The sequence below is a fragment of the Phyllostomus discolor genome, chromosome 4, assembly GCF_004126475.2.
Source record: "Phyllostomus discolor isolate MPI-MPIP mPhyDis1 chromosome 4, mPhyDis1.pri.v3, whole genome shotgun sequence".
Lineage (NCBI taxonomy): Eukaryota > Metazoa > Chordata > Mammalia > Chiroptera > Phyllostomidae > Phyllostomus > Phyllostomus discolor.
The window spans coordinates 60003539-60018450 of record NC_040906.2 but is presented as its reverse complement, the minus strand read 5'-3'; the positions used below and the strand labels follow the sequence as shown (position 1 = coordinate 60018450).

General features: G+C 36.2%; 1 protein-coding gene across 13 annotated transcripts in view; it reads left to right on the top strand.

The window, feature by feature from the left end:
• SLC4A10 (solute carrier family 4 member 10) overlaps positions 1 to 14912 on the top strand; it is a 277108-nt gene that overhangs the window by 125697 nt on the left and 136499 nt on the right. For all 13 annotated transcript variants that reach the window (XR_003684369.2, XR_003684370.2, XM_028508732.2 and 10 more), the window contains exons 3-4: positions 5227 to 5373; positions 9165 to 9303. Coding sequence is in view for 11 of the 13 variants with exons in the window: in XM_028508732.2 (XP_028364533.1) it covers positions 5227 to 5373; positions 9165 to 9303 (286 nt within the window). In the remaining 2 variants the exon portion in view is untranslated. The remainder of the gene's footprint in view (positions 1 to 5226; positions 5374 to 9164; positions 9304 to 14912) is intronic.

Genomic DNA, 14912 nt, shown 5'->3' with positions numbered 1-14912 from the left:
CACTGGAGATACAAAATTGGGAGCTGCCCACATCAGATGATATTACCAGCAGATTTAGGTTTTGTGGGCCCTGAAGGTTATGCTATTTTCTGGATTCTCAGAGAAAAATAATTTAAAATTTGAATATAAATTGGGCACAGAGGCAAATATTTATTTAGAATAGAAAATTTTAAACAAATATTTATTTGAAAATATAAAAGTACAAAATTATAACATTTGGAGAAAAAACATGATATTTTTAATTAACTGCCTGACGTACATCTGTATTCTTTTTCTCCTACATTTTTTACCTCTAATATCAAACATTTAAAATACTATTTTCTGTTGAGGATATAGAAAATTAATCCAGTCTTGATCACGATTAATTAAAATTTGTTTTTATTCATGATTGTCCAGAAAAGTTTCTTTCAACTTTACAACTTACTTACAGTTTCATGAAAAATTACAAGGTGATCTTAAAACTTAAGAAAATGCTTATCAAGCTTCTTGCATGTATGACCTATAAGATTTGGAAGAATGTTCCAGAGAGTAACTCTGGCTCTGTACTATTGAAACCTTGCTTCTTCTCCACTACCCACATGCTTCCAGGCCGTGATGCCTCTGATATTGTGACTCTACTTTAGCCTTGAACCTTTGTGTCACAATGTTAGGTGAGTTTGGCCCAATTGATACTAGGAGTAAGCCATTCCTACTCCAGAATAGCTAACAATACCTTACTCACGTGGAAGTGACTGAAACACATAAATATGTTTCATTTAAACCAACCTAAATATATCTCCAACTGTTTCCTTTGAATTTCCCAAATTGTCCACACTCAAGTACTCCCCATGATGAAGGTATCTTAAATTCACAAATTTCCCTAAAATATATGACCATAAGAACACAGTGCTAGCCCTCTCCCCCTTATATGTAATCTACTCATTGACACAAATATTCCCTTATTTGTTCATGCTTTTGCTTTCTCATAAGATAAATTTCTCAGTGTTATGAGTAGCCATAGGTCTTGAATTTTTTAAATTAAAAGATTTTATTTTTAAAAGCAGTTTGAGGTTTGCAGAGAGTGTGCAGAAAGTATAGAGTTATGCTCTTCCCTGCAGTTTCCCCTATTATTAATATTTTGCATTAGTGAGGTACATTTCTTAAAACTGATGAATCAATATTAATAGATTATTATTAACTAAAGTCCACAGTTTACAGTGGGGTTCATTCTTTGTCTCCACCATTACAGTATTGCACAGGATGGTGTCACTTTTCTCTAATTATGCCTTATGTTCCACCTATTCACTCCGACCCCTCCCCCTGAATCCCTGGCAAGCTCTTATTTTTTTAACTGTCTTTATAGTTTTACCTTTTCCAGAATGTCATGTAGCTGCAATCCCATTGTATATAGCTTTCTCATTGACTTCTTTCACTTAGCAATATGCATTTTTGTTTTTGCTGTCTTTTTGTGGTTGATAGCTTCTTTTTATTGTTGAACAATACTCCATTGTTTATTCATTCACCTATTAAAGGACATCTTGGTTGTTTCCAGTTTTTGACAATTATGAATAAAACAGATGTGAACAATTTTGTGCTGAGTTTTGTGTGGACATTGGTTTTCAACTCATTGGGGCAAATACCTGAAAGTGAATTAGGAATTGAGATTAGAATCTAGACAGATCATACACATTTTATAATAATTAACTCAAGGTGGATCATAGAGTTCAATGTAAAAACAAAAATTATACAACTTCTAGATTCCAGAGGACAAAATATAGGTGACTTTGAATTGGGTAATGACTTTTTACATACAGCATAAAAGAAAAATTAAATTGGATGTCTCTAAAATTAAAACTTGTACTTTGTGAAAGGCAATTATGAAAAGGAAAATACAAGCCACAGACTAGAAGAATATACCTGCAAAGGATGTATTTGATAATAGACTGTTATCTAAAAATAGAAAGACAAAAAGTAAAAACAATAAAATAAAAAGTAAAATAAATTTCAAAATAATTTAAAAATCAATAAAATATACAAAGACCTCTTAAAATTCAACAATAAGAAAGTAAACAATCCAATTACAAAATAGGAAAAGATCTGAAAGGACATCTCACCAAAGAAGATATACAGATGGTAAATAAACATATGTAAGAATGCTCAACATCATACTTTGAGAATATGGAATTGCAAATTAAAACAATCAGGTTATCACTTGCTACACACCTACTAGGATAGCTAAAATCCAAAGTAATGACAACACTAAATGTGAGTAAGGATGCAGTACTGCAGGAACTTTCATTCATTGGTGATTGGAATGCAAAATGGTATAGCCACTTTGGAAGAGTCTGCAGTTTGTAACAAAGGTAAACATAGTTTATTATATAATCCATCAATTGCACTCATAGTTATTTACCCAAATATATCTTGACTTTTTAATCAGCCCTGCAAGATTCTGCCTCAGGAAATTTCTTCAGCCTGGTTTACTTTGCACTTACTATCTTCAAGACATCAGTTCAGCTGTGTTTCTTGGCATCCTCTTCTTACCTGATTCAGTTTGGATATAGTTTCAGATTGTTTATTTTAGCCTTAATTTGACAACTTCTTAGGACGTTACTTCTGGCTATGGCCCATCAGATTAACATTCCACAAACAAGGTCAACATTTGCCACACCCAACCAACTAGACCCTTTGCACTTGCCAGCAAGTTTCATGGTGCTTCTTATTTTTGTCTGTCTGGGAATTGTTATCTTAATCAGTAACTGTTAAAAACCTTAGCAATCTAAGGTTTAGTTTAAGTACCACCTCTCTGTAAAGCCTACATTTGCAACTCTAGGGAATATTCACTGTCTAAACTTCTTCAATTTTTACTTATTTCCCCATTTACTCAAAATGTGGTCAAGAAATTTTGGATAAACATTAATTATCAACTGTAATGGCTAATTTTTAGTCTTTTTTAAAATATATTTTATTGATTATGCTTTTACAGTTGTCCCATTTTACCCCCTTCATTCCCCTCCACCCTGCATGCCCTCTCCCACCCACATACCCCCTCTTTAGTTCATGTTCATGTGCCATAAGTTCTTTAGCTTCTACATTTCCCATACTATTTTTGCTTCCCCCCTGTCTATTTTCTACCTACCAACTATGCTACTTATTCTCTGTACCTTTCCCCCCTCTCTCCTCCTCTCACTCCCTTGTTGCTAACCCTCCATGTGATCTCCATTTCTGTGGTTCTGTTCCTGTTCTAGTTGTTTGCTTAGTTTGTTCTTGGTTTTGTTTTAGGTTCGGTTGTTAATAATTGTGAGTTTGCTGTCATTTTACTATACATGTTTTTTCTTTATCTTCTTTTCATAGATAAGTCCCTTTAACATTTCATAAAATAAGGACTTGGTGATGATGAACTCCTTTAACTTGACCTTATTTGGGAAGCACTTGATCTGCCCTTCCATTCTAAATGAAAGCTTTGCTGGATAGAGCAATCTTGGATATAGGTCCTTGCCTTCCATGACTTGGAATATTTCTTTCCAGCCCCTTCTTGCCTGTAAGGTGTCTGTTGGGAAATCATCTGACTGATGGGAACTCCTTTGTAGGTGATTGTCTCCTTTTCTCTTGCTGCTTCTAGGATTCTCTCCTTCATTTTAATCTTAGGTAATGTAATCATGATGTGCCTTGGTCTGTTTCTTCTTGGGTCCAACTTCTTTAAGACTCTCTGAGCTTCCTGGATTTCCTGGGAATCTATTTTCTTTGCCAGATTGGGGAAGTTCTCCTTCATTATTTGTTTAAATAATTTTTCCACTTGTTACTCTTCCTCTTCCCCTTCTGGTACCCCTATAATTCGGATGTTGGAACATTTAAAGATGTTCTGGAGGTTCCTAAGCCTCTCCTCATTTTTTTGAATTCTTATTCCTTCATTCTTTTCTGTTTGGTTGTTTCTTTCTTCTTTCTGTTCCACTCCATTGATTTGAGTCCCAGTTTTCTTCCCATCACTATTGGTTCCCTGTGCATTTTCCTTCATTTCATTTATTGTAGCCTTCATTTTTTCATCTAATTTGGGACCAAATTCAACCAGTTCTGTGAGCATCCTGATCACCAGTGCTTTGAACTGTGCATCTCATAGGTTGGCTATCTCTTGGTTGCTTAGATATATTTATTCTGAAGCTTTGATCTGTTCTTCCATTTGGGCCTTTTTTTTTTTTTTTTTTTTGTCTGGGCACACCTGTTACATTGTAAGGGGCGGAGCCTTATGTGTTCACCCAGGCGGGTCAACCCAGTGGCTGGGTTGTGATGCTGTATGTGGGGGCGGGGTCAGAGAGGGAAGAATGGCGCTTGCTTCGCTCTCTGCCAGATTTCAGTCTTTTCTGCCATTTCCCCCAAGCAAACTGGGCCCTTCTGGTGCTGATTCCCATGTGGGTGGGTTTGTGTATGTTCTAGAACCCTGTGGGTCTCTTCAACAAACTCTCCTGTGAGGTAGGGAATCTCTCCCGGCACCTCAAACCCCACAGGTGTTTTCAATTGGTGTTTTGAGGGTTTATTTCCCCCACTGCAACCCTGGGTTGTGCAGTCTGTCTTGCTCCCCAGTTTCACCTGGTTTATCTGCACATAAATGAGGGACCACTGGGTCTGCCAGCTGCCTTGTGTGCCAAGCCCCTCTACAATCCACCGTCTTGCTGGTTTCGTCCACCACCACCCTGCGCCCAGGGTCTGCCAGCCGTTGCTTTTTTTCTTGTGGCCCCTCTTTACCCAACCACTAGACTCCACCCCTCCTACCGGTCTGGATGAATGTGTCTATTTTAACTCCTTGGTTGTCTGACTTCAAGTTTCTGCCATTACTGGTTGCTTTTTGTTTCTAAATTTTTGTTGCCCTTATTTCGGTTGAGTGAGGAGGCACAGTGTGTCTACCTACACTTCCATCTTGGCCGGAAGTCCCAGAATGAATTTTTAAATGACAATAGTATAGTTATAAACTGGGGAAATAGACACAGAGAGATTAAGGCAGTTAATAAACTAATGGTGATTATAAAATATATAACCAAATAATTAGTATTGTAAATGTTTGTGACAACCTGTGGTATACTTAAATAGATATAGTACCAAAGTACAGTACCAAGCCCCTAAGATTTATACCCATCATAAACACAAAAACTATGTGCTGGATTGACTTAAACTGAGTTTCCATTAACATGTATGTAAATTATCATCTTTTGTGAATAATTTAGAGTTTAATTTGTGCTTTTACTTGTAATAAAGGTCATCGGACACTATTTATTGGAGTTCATGTACCCCTGGGAGGAAGGAAAAGCCATCGACGTCATAGGCATCGCGGTCATAAACACAGGAAGAGAGACAGAGAGAGAGATTCGGGATTAGATGATGGAAGGGAGTCACCTTTCTTTGGTAAGAATTGCCTTGTTTTTATTACATTTGTGACTGTAATAATATTGTACTTCTTTGTGCAATCCAAATTAACAGTATACTTCATAGTCATAAAATGGTTTAAACCTTTCTAAAATATGTGTGTTGGAGAGATTGGGAAGAAGGGAGAGAGAAAGCTTAATCTTTATTTTTCTCTTATGCATTTGCTTTGTGAAGGTAAGAACTGTCTTGGATTTGTGATTGAGGAAAATATACTTAAGTAGAAATTCTTAATTGTACAATCTCTTGATAATTTATATAAATAATAGTCATTACTCTAAGTAGTTTGAAAATCCAGAGGGAAATACTTTACAAAGTTCCCACTTACACTATTGCTAATCTATCCAAATTTCATTTTAGGATATAAACTTTCTACTATTTTGGATGTTCTTCCTTTGAAAGTAGGTACAGAATATCTACATATAGTGATATGGCCATTGTTAACAATTTCTCAGAGCCATGAGAGCCTATGTACATGATATAAGCAAGAACCAAGCTTTTAGTCCTTGACCTTCCCATCTCCTATGACCTTCTTCACTGCACTCAGCTCACTTTCCCATCCCTAATTACTCCACCTCTAAGTTCACTAATGCACTCACCCTGCTCTCTGAGTACCACTTCTCTTCTTATTTGCTTGTGCAAGTACTTGATCTCTTTACCTTTTTTCTATCCATGTAATAATCTTTATTTATTTTCTTATCCTACTGTGATTTTGTAGCTTGTAATTTTAGTAATACTTTTGCTAATATTCTAAAAATCTTTGGCTCCCTATTACAGTGTTATTTATCTTCACCCCCAGTTTAAAAAAATGGATACTAATGTTGGGTTTCCTCCATGTCTCTGCTTTTTCTCTGCCCCCCAAGTAGGCATGCTCTGCAGGACACAGGCTTGCAACAGGGTGGATTGTAACCATTTGAACTCATGATCTAAGTGGAGCTTCAATGCCTCTTCCCATTTCTATTGCATTTCCTTGAATTTTGAAAAAAATTTTTTTCAACCTTCCTTGCTATTTTCCAATATACCCCTTTTCGCCATCACTTTGCAGATGCTTTGTACCTCAGAAGGAAAATATGTCACCAGAAAGAACTTACTCAACTCTCCCCTCTAAAATATACAGGCCTGTATGTTTACATCTGCAGCTATCCTTTTTCCCCTTTTAATGTAATAAGGGAGTGTTGTTTTCAATTGTGTTTATTTCCTGTTCTCTCCCACCTGGAAACTTAAACAATTTATAGCCTAAATGACTTCTCCCTCTCAACTGGATTATTCTCATCATCCTTCAAGCAGTTTAGAGTCTCCTCTATTTTACACAGTTCCCAACCTCCCTCAAATCACACTCTCCCACTCATCTGTATTCAGATATGAAGTAATTTAATGGCATGTGAAGTTTGGGGTAACAATTTTACTTGTGATGCCATATAGATATTGCTTTATCCAATAACTGTTTTTGCTAAGTATTGAGGAGAAGTCTGTAGTCTTTGTCTTTTTATTTTGGGAGTTTCTCTTTGGAACTTCAGTGCTTATAGACATTTTTCTGTGCCCTTTTATTTAAGAAAACTTGCTAAGATAGGCCTAATGGTGAGTATATTAAAAGATCTTTTTAATCTGATTACACAGATACTTTTCCACATAGAGAACATTTTTCTCTTTTATCTAATTCTGTTCCATTTACTATGCTCTCTTATCTGTGAATTAATTATCTGCATGCTGGATTTATGATATCTACTGTTTATCATTTTCCTTTGTATCTTAAAATCACCCTCTCTATATTATTAATTCGATTATCTGCCACACCAGTTTTGCATTTTACTACTTTTATTAGGGATATTGATTTTGCTCTTGTATTTTTAGTTTCCTTATATTTCTTTTTTATCTCATTTTATTTTCTTTACATTTTCATCTGTTCTTTCCTAATTCATTTTTGTTTTTCTTCTTGGTAGAGTCTGTTTTCATAGTCTAGTGAGGATCCCCACAAATTATGGACATTTTATTTTGATCCTGATGTAGATATTTTTCAGAGGTATGGTCTTCCTTTGGTCCATCTAGATATTTTGACCTTCCATTGACTTGTAATGTTTATAGACTCCCAATTTTTTCTCTTTGTTCATTTTTTATAAGGCAAGGCATATTCACACTAATATGTCCAGCTATTTCCCAAGATTTCTCAGAGAGGAGCTGCCATCAATGTGCTCCTTGTCTCCATCACTGTATAAAGTTATGGGTGTCAAATACTAAATCTCTCTGTTTTGGGAGGCCTATATTATCATTATAACCATCCCACTAGCACCAGTATTAATTATTATCAATAACATTTATAAAATGCTTTATAATAGGAAAAATAATTTCGCATGCATAGTTTCCTTTCTTGGGACTTAGCCTTACCTCCTTCCAAAAGACTAATTCTGGAAGATGGATATATGTTCTATTTACTACATATTGTTATGATGACACAAGAAATTTTAAATTACAATTGAGATAAGTGTGACAAAGAGAAGTATTGAGTGCTATGAATTAGGATAACAGATATCCTAATTGTTTGCATATAAATTTGTTTGCATATGAATTTGTTTGCATATGAATTTTCTTATATGTGTGTTTGTGTGTGTGTTTTGCAAGGCTGGTTAGGTAGGCTTGCTCAAGTGTTTATTACATTGAAGTAAACACTGAACGATATATAGGAGAGGAGATGGTGTATGCAGTGACCCTAAAGTGGGAAAAGGCATGATAGTTTTAAAAATCTGAAAGACGGCTAATATACTAGAACAGAATAGGGAATAGAGTGGCAGAAAATAAGGCTAATGAGGTAAGTAGGGTTCAGGTCTTACCACAAGCATTTATCTATACAAACTGAACTAATGAGCAAGATAAAGACAGACTCACAGATGGAGAGTACGCTGACAGCTTGGGAGTGGGGCGAGGATGAGGGTGGAGCGATTGAGCAAAAAAGCAAAAAAAGAGAGAAAGAACCTAGCAATGCTACTCCTATATACTTACCCTAGAAATATAAAGATTTATGTTTAACTGAAAAACCCATAGAAGAATACTTACAATAGTTCTATTTATAATTGCCCTAAACTGGAAACAACCTAAATATCCTTCAACAAGTAGATGGATAAGCAAACTGTATGTTTCTACAATGGACTATTCCTCAGCAGTAGAAACAATGAACTACTGATATACTCAGTGACACAGATAAATTTCAAAACCTCAAAGACATTATACTAAGTGAATAATGATAATCACAAAAGGTTGTGTGTCATATTTTTCTATTTATATGACATTTTGGAAAAGCAAAAGCTGTAAGAAATGGAGACCAGATCAGTCATTGCTCGGGGTTGGGGAGAGACTTGGGTGGGACTGCAAAGAAATATCACAAGGGAGTTTTTGGTAAATTATATTCAGTATAGTTTTAGTTTAAGTGAATTTTACCATAGTCTATTCTTTTGGATATTTAAAAATATATATAATATATGATGAGAGATATGTGTGAGAGAGAAATAGAAGTAGTTTTCATGAGTGTTATAAATAATCCAAAATAACATTCACATTTGATTTTATTTTTGATGACATCTATACATTATTTACTATTTTATTTATTCTCTGAAATTTTGCTAGGCCTAATATAATGCTAAATTTAGTTTTAACTCCCATGTTTACTTTCGATGAGTGTGGTAGTGGGGGTAAGGTTGTTGGAATGGTGATGAAGGAGGTAGCCAGTACATTTTGAGCATGAAGTCTTGGTAATGCATATTCATGTCTTTGGTTTTCCATAGATACCCCTTCACAGCGGGTACAGTTTATTCTTGGAACTGAAGATGATGATGAGGAGCACATTCCTCATGACCTTTTCACAGAGCTGGATGAGATTTGCTGGCGTGAAGGTGAGGATGCTGAGTGGCGAGAAACAGCCAGGTGAGGATCTTTGTTGAAGGGTAAATGTATACTAAAGAATTTTCATGCTATTAGAAAAACACTTTTCTGCTGCTAGGATTTGGTAAACGTCCATGAGTGCTGCTAATTTCCGAAATTGCTCAGCTGGCCTGCGCATATCCTATAATGGGATATGGGTCAGAATGAACTCTGAAGGCAGTAATTATAGTAAATAGTGATGCAGAGCCAGCAGCGCTGCAGTCTTAGAGATAAACAATAGCATCATTTGTGTGTCATCAGGAAAACAATAGAAATTTAAAAGTAATTTCTTTCTTTCTTTTTGATTTCTGACTTGTGCCCAAACTAGTGATATTATATGATAATTTGAGTGGGGGGCTTTTTAAAAGGAAGGATAAACATCATAAGAGGATTTAGGTATAGTCTTGGATTTATGTACAATTTGGTGAGGATAAAATATATTTTTAATGTGTTTCTATGATATGTATACACTCAAACACAGTGGTTTTTCAAAGTTACTTTCTAAAGATTACTTTTTCTATCATTTGTAATTAATATTTCTATATTGCTATATAGTTGAATTACTATAAAAATAATAAACTAAATTTTGCACTTACTTTTTATTTATTCTTGCTCATTTATTAAGATTTTGGAGTAATCTATTTTGTGCCAGATGCAATGGATATAGAACAATAACAACAAAAAACTTAGAACTTTCCTTTAACAATCTCACAGTCTAATTTGGAGATTCAGACAAGTAAACAATGTTGTAAATGGTCTATAATAAATTCTGTGATACAGGCAGGCCCAAGGAATTGTGGGCATACCTAGGACTGTAACTCTCTGCTTCTAAAATTTTATTGTGAATACCAATCACATGTAATCTTGTTGAAATGTAGATTAAGTAGGCCTCAGGCACAGTGTCAGATTTTAACAATCTTCCAGGTGGTGTCACACGAATATTTTTGGGTTGAAGACAACATTTTGAGTAGCAAGGATTTAAAACACTAGGGTGAAAAGAAAATAACTTCTTAGGGGGCCTCTAATATGGTGGCAGAGTAGGAGGATAGATCATATACCTTGTCCTGGAATCAGACTGGAAATAAAATGAAAGAAAAGAACAATTACCCAAGTCCAACTAACGGCTACCTTAAAAAGAGACTTAACCAGAGATGGCAAAAGACCACCCATAGACTGCTAAAAAGGACTGGGACATCTTAAAGGGTCCAGCCTACTTTACACAGATGGCCAGCTGAGGAGGCAGCACAGCTATAAGAGCTTCCCCATGGGAGGAGAGAAGCTAGGACCACAGACTGGTTTCCCAAACACAGAGAAGCAGTGCCGAGAGCAGCCCATCACATAGCAAAACCAGTGATGAAAAGCCACAGAGCCTTTCTCTGCTGTGGAGAGACAAAAACTACTGGAGACCATCCACCATCTTTTTTTTTTTTTCCCTAAACAGTCAAAGCAAGGGGTTTGTGCTCACAGCTACTCTCCATGGGCCCCAGTGAAGAGAAGGCAGTTGGACTAGAGGCACTGGAGGGAAATCTAGAGTGGGAGGCATTGGAGAGAGACTTGGAAGGGTGGCTGTGGAATTTTTCAGGGTGAGATATACATGGGCTCCACAGCAGCCATCTTTCTTGAGAAAAGCTAGCCCTTTCCAGGGGAAAATCATTTACTTTGCCCTGTGGGATTCCATTCCGGCACCCTCTGGAATCCTCTTAGCTCTTCCTTGCACTTTTTTTGTTCTATTTTCAGTTTGACTCTGTCTTGGTGTTTTTTTGTTTGTTTATTTGTCTGTTTTTATTTATTTATTTCTTTTCTCTGATCCTGCATCTTAACCCCTGCTAAGGAGACAGCAACATAAATAGACTCAGGGGGTATGAGACTGCCTGAAGTATGCAGCCAACCCATTCACTTTCCTGGGAAACAGACTGTTACTTCCCTCTCACAGGACAGCCATAGAAATACCCTATGGCATTTGACAAACCCAAAAGCTGGGCTCACAAGGCCTACTAGGGCCCTGCCCTGACAAGTACGGGGGACAAAATCCCAGACAGACTAGTAGCTCAGGGAGAAGAAACATACCCACTATCTTCCCTGAAGTTTGAAAGGCACCTGCCACAGAAGATCCAGGAATCACAGCCCACTGTTTCTATCAGAAGCCTTCTCAGAAATAGTTGGGTCTGCAACTAGCCTAATATTGACAGCAGGCTGGCAGACAGAGAAGGGCAGAGATACATCCTGTGGTGATATGGGACATTTGCTGACACACCCTGGATCCAGTGCTGATAAAAGCCAACTTTGCAGAGCAGCTTGGTTAATCCTGGGAACAGAAAAGCCTGGAGGAATCAGCCATAAGCTATGGATTGATTGTAGGTTCAATAAGGCTGCCAAGAGCAAGATGTGGACAGCACCTGACATTGGCTTACACCAGACTCAGATGTTAGAGCTGCATCCAAAGGGAGAAATCAGAAGGCAAGAACCAAACTCTGCACTGACAAATCCATTTTGTTTTTTTCACCATTTTCACTATTTTTTTGGTAGCCTTTTCATTATTTTTGTATCTTTTTCCTTTTTCTTCTATTTTTGGTGTTCTATTTTTTTATACCTCTTATTTTACTCTCACCTTTCATTACTCCACTGTTCCCTTCTTTCCTTGTATTATTTTTGTTAATTTTTATCTTCCTGGGTTCCTTCTCCCCATTTTCCTCTTTTGATTCATCACTAGTTCTCTTCTCTTTACTCCTATAATTATCACTTTTCTTTCTTTTGCTCTTCTCATATTCTTTTTCCTTTTTTCTTTTCTCTACTATTCCCTTTATCTTACCATTTTTATTATTCTTTGCTCTTTTGTAGTTGATATTGCTGTTGTGGTTGGTGAGTTGCTTGTCTTGTTGTTTTTGTGTTTTGTTTGTTCTGCCAGCACCTAAACAACAGTGTACAAGATGGGGTAGCACTTGAGCCTCTTAGTTAGCCAGCTAGAGGGAAGTTCCCACCAATGAATGGGCCAATAACAATCAGGACCCAAAATACAAGAGAAGAGTCACATAACTCACAGAAAGGATATTCCTAGAGCATCCAGATCAGGAAATCAGGGAGTCTGCACTACCGGGTCCCACAGGATTCCTGCCACATAAAGCCACTCCACAAGAGAGGGAGTCAAAGCAGATCAATCTAATACTTAGAAACAAACACAAAGAGACAATTAAAATTGGGAGACAAAGAAACAACCCCCCAGATGAAAGAAAAGGAGGAATCTCCAGAGAAAGAACTAAATGAAATTGAGGCAAGCAATTTTTCAGACAAAGAGTTCAAAATAATAGTTATAAGGATGCTCAAAGACCTTAGTGAGAACTACAAGAAACTTAGTGGGAACTACATCAGTATGAAAAAGGACATAGAAACTATGAATGAGAACCAGGTAGAAATGAAGAATACACTAGAAGGAATTAAAATCAGGCTAGATGAAGCAGAGGATCAAAGCAGTGAGTTGTAAAACAAGGTAAGATAAAACACCCAGTCAGATCAACAAAATGAAAAAAAGCTTTACAAAGAATGAGGATAGTTTAAGGAAGCATCAGGACAATACAACATATAACAATATTTGCATCATAGGGATAGCAGAAGGGGAAAACAGGGAGCAAGGGCTAGAAAACTTGTTTGAAAAAATGACAGAAAACTTCCCTAACTTGGTGAAGGAAAAAATCATGCAAGTTCAGGAAACACAGAAGTTCTCAATGAAGATGAACCCAAAGAGGCCTACTCCAAGACACATCACAATTAAAATGGCAAAAATTGAAGATAAAGAGAGAATTGTAAAGGCAGAAAGGGGGAAACAGCTAGTAACATACAGCGGCGCTCCAATAAGGCTTTCAGCTGATTTCTCAACAGAAAAACAATAATCCAGAAGGGACTGGCATGAAATATGCCAAGTAATGACAAGCAAGTACCTACAACCAAGACTACTCTATGCAGCAAGGCTGTCATTTAAAATGGAAGGAAGTATAAAGAGCTTCCCATATTTAAAAAAATGCTAAAAAAGTATATCTTCACCAAATCAGAGCTCCAAGAGAGCCTAAAGGGACTGCTTTAAATAGAAAGACTAATAGAGAGGGTGGGTGAGAGGGACAGAAGTACAAAGGGGAAAATGGCTATGCATAAGTACCTATCTATAATAACCTTAAATGTAAATGGATTTACATATTTACATAACCTTAAATGTAAATGGATGTAAATATTCCAATCAAAAGACATAGAATAACTGAATGGATAAAAATCATGACCTACTTAGATGCTGTCTACGAGAGATCCACCTCAGAACAAAATATCTATATAGGCTGAAAGTGAAGGGATGAAAAAAATATTCCATGAAAATGGTTATGAAAAAAAAGCTGGGGTAACAATACTTATATCAGACAAAATAGACTTAAAAACAAAGTCCATAACAACAAACAAAAAAGGTCACTACATAATACTTAAAGGAATAGTCAACAAGAGGATATAACCCTTCTAAATATATATACACCCAATATAGGAGCACCTAAATATATAAAGAAAATCCTGGAGGATCTTAAGAAAGAAACAGAGCAATACAGTCATTGTAGAGGATTTTAACAGCACTATGTCAACAATGGATAGATCTTCCAAATGAAAAATCAATAAGGATATTATGGCATTAAACAATACTTTAGATGAAATGGACTTAATTGATATTAAAGAACATTTCACCCCAAAGAAACAAAATATACATTTTTCTCAAATGCGCATGGAACATTTTTCAAGATACACCACAAAACAAGCCTCAACAAATTCAATAAAATTGAAATCATATCAAGCATCTTCTCACATCACAAGTGCTTGAAACTAGAAACGAACCTCAAGAAAAAATTCAAAAACATGCAAATACATGGAGGCTGAACAACATGTTTTTAAATAATGAATGGGTTAACAATGAGATCAAGGAAGAAATAAAAAAGTATCTGGAAACAAATGAAAATGAGGACACAACAACCCAAAATCTATGGAGCATAGCAAAAGCAGTCCTAAGAGGGAAGTTCATAGCATTACTGGCCTACCTAAAGAAGACAGAAAAATCTCAAATTGCAACTTAAACCAACATTTAAGAGAACTTTGGTAACAACAACAAACAAAGCCCAGAGGGAGCAAAAAGAAGGAAATAATCAAGATTAGAGTGGAATGAAATGACGTAGAGATTAAAAAAAATTCAAAGCATCAATGAATCCAGAATCTGGTTCTCTGAAAAGTTAAACAAAACTGACCAACCTTTAAGTAGATTCATCAAGAGAAAAAGAGCAATGACCCCCAAAATAAATGGAAAAGGTGTAACAACTGATACCACAGAAATGCAAAGAAGTGTAAGAAATCACTATGAACAACTGTATGCCAAGAAATTGGACAAACTGGGTGAAATAGATACATTCCTAGAAACAAACAATTCTTCCAAATCTGAATCAAGAAGCAGAAAACCTGAATAGACTGATAACAGTTAGCAAAATTGAGGCTGTAATCAAAAAACTCCCAGCACACAAAAGACCTGGACCAGATGGCTTCACAGGCAAATTTTACCAAACAACCAAAGAAGAATTAACACCTGTTTTTTTAAAACTGTT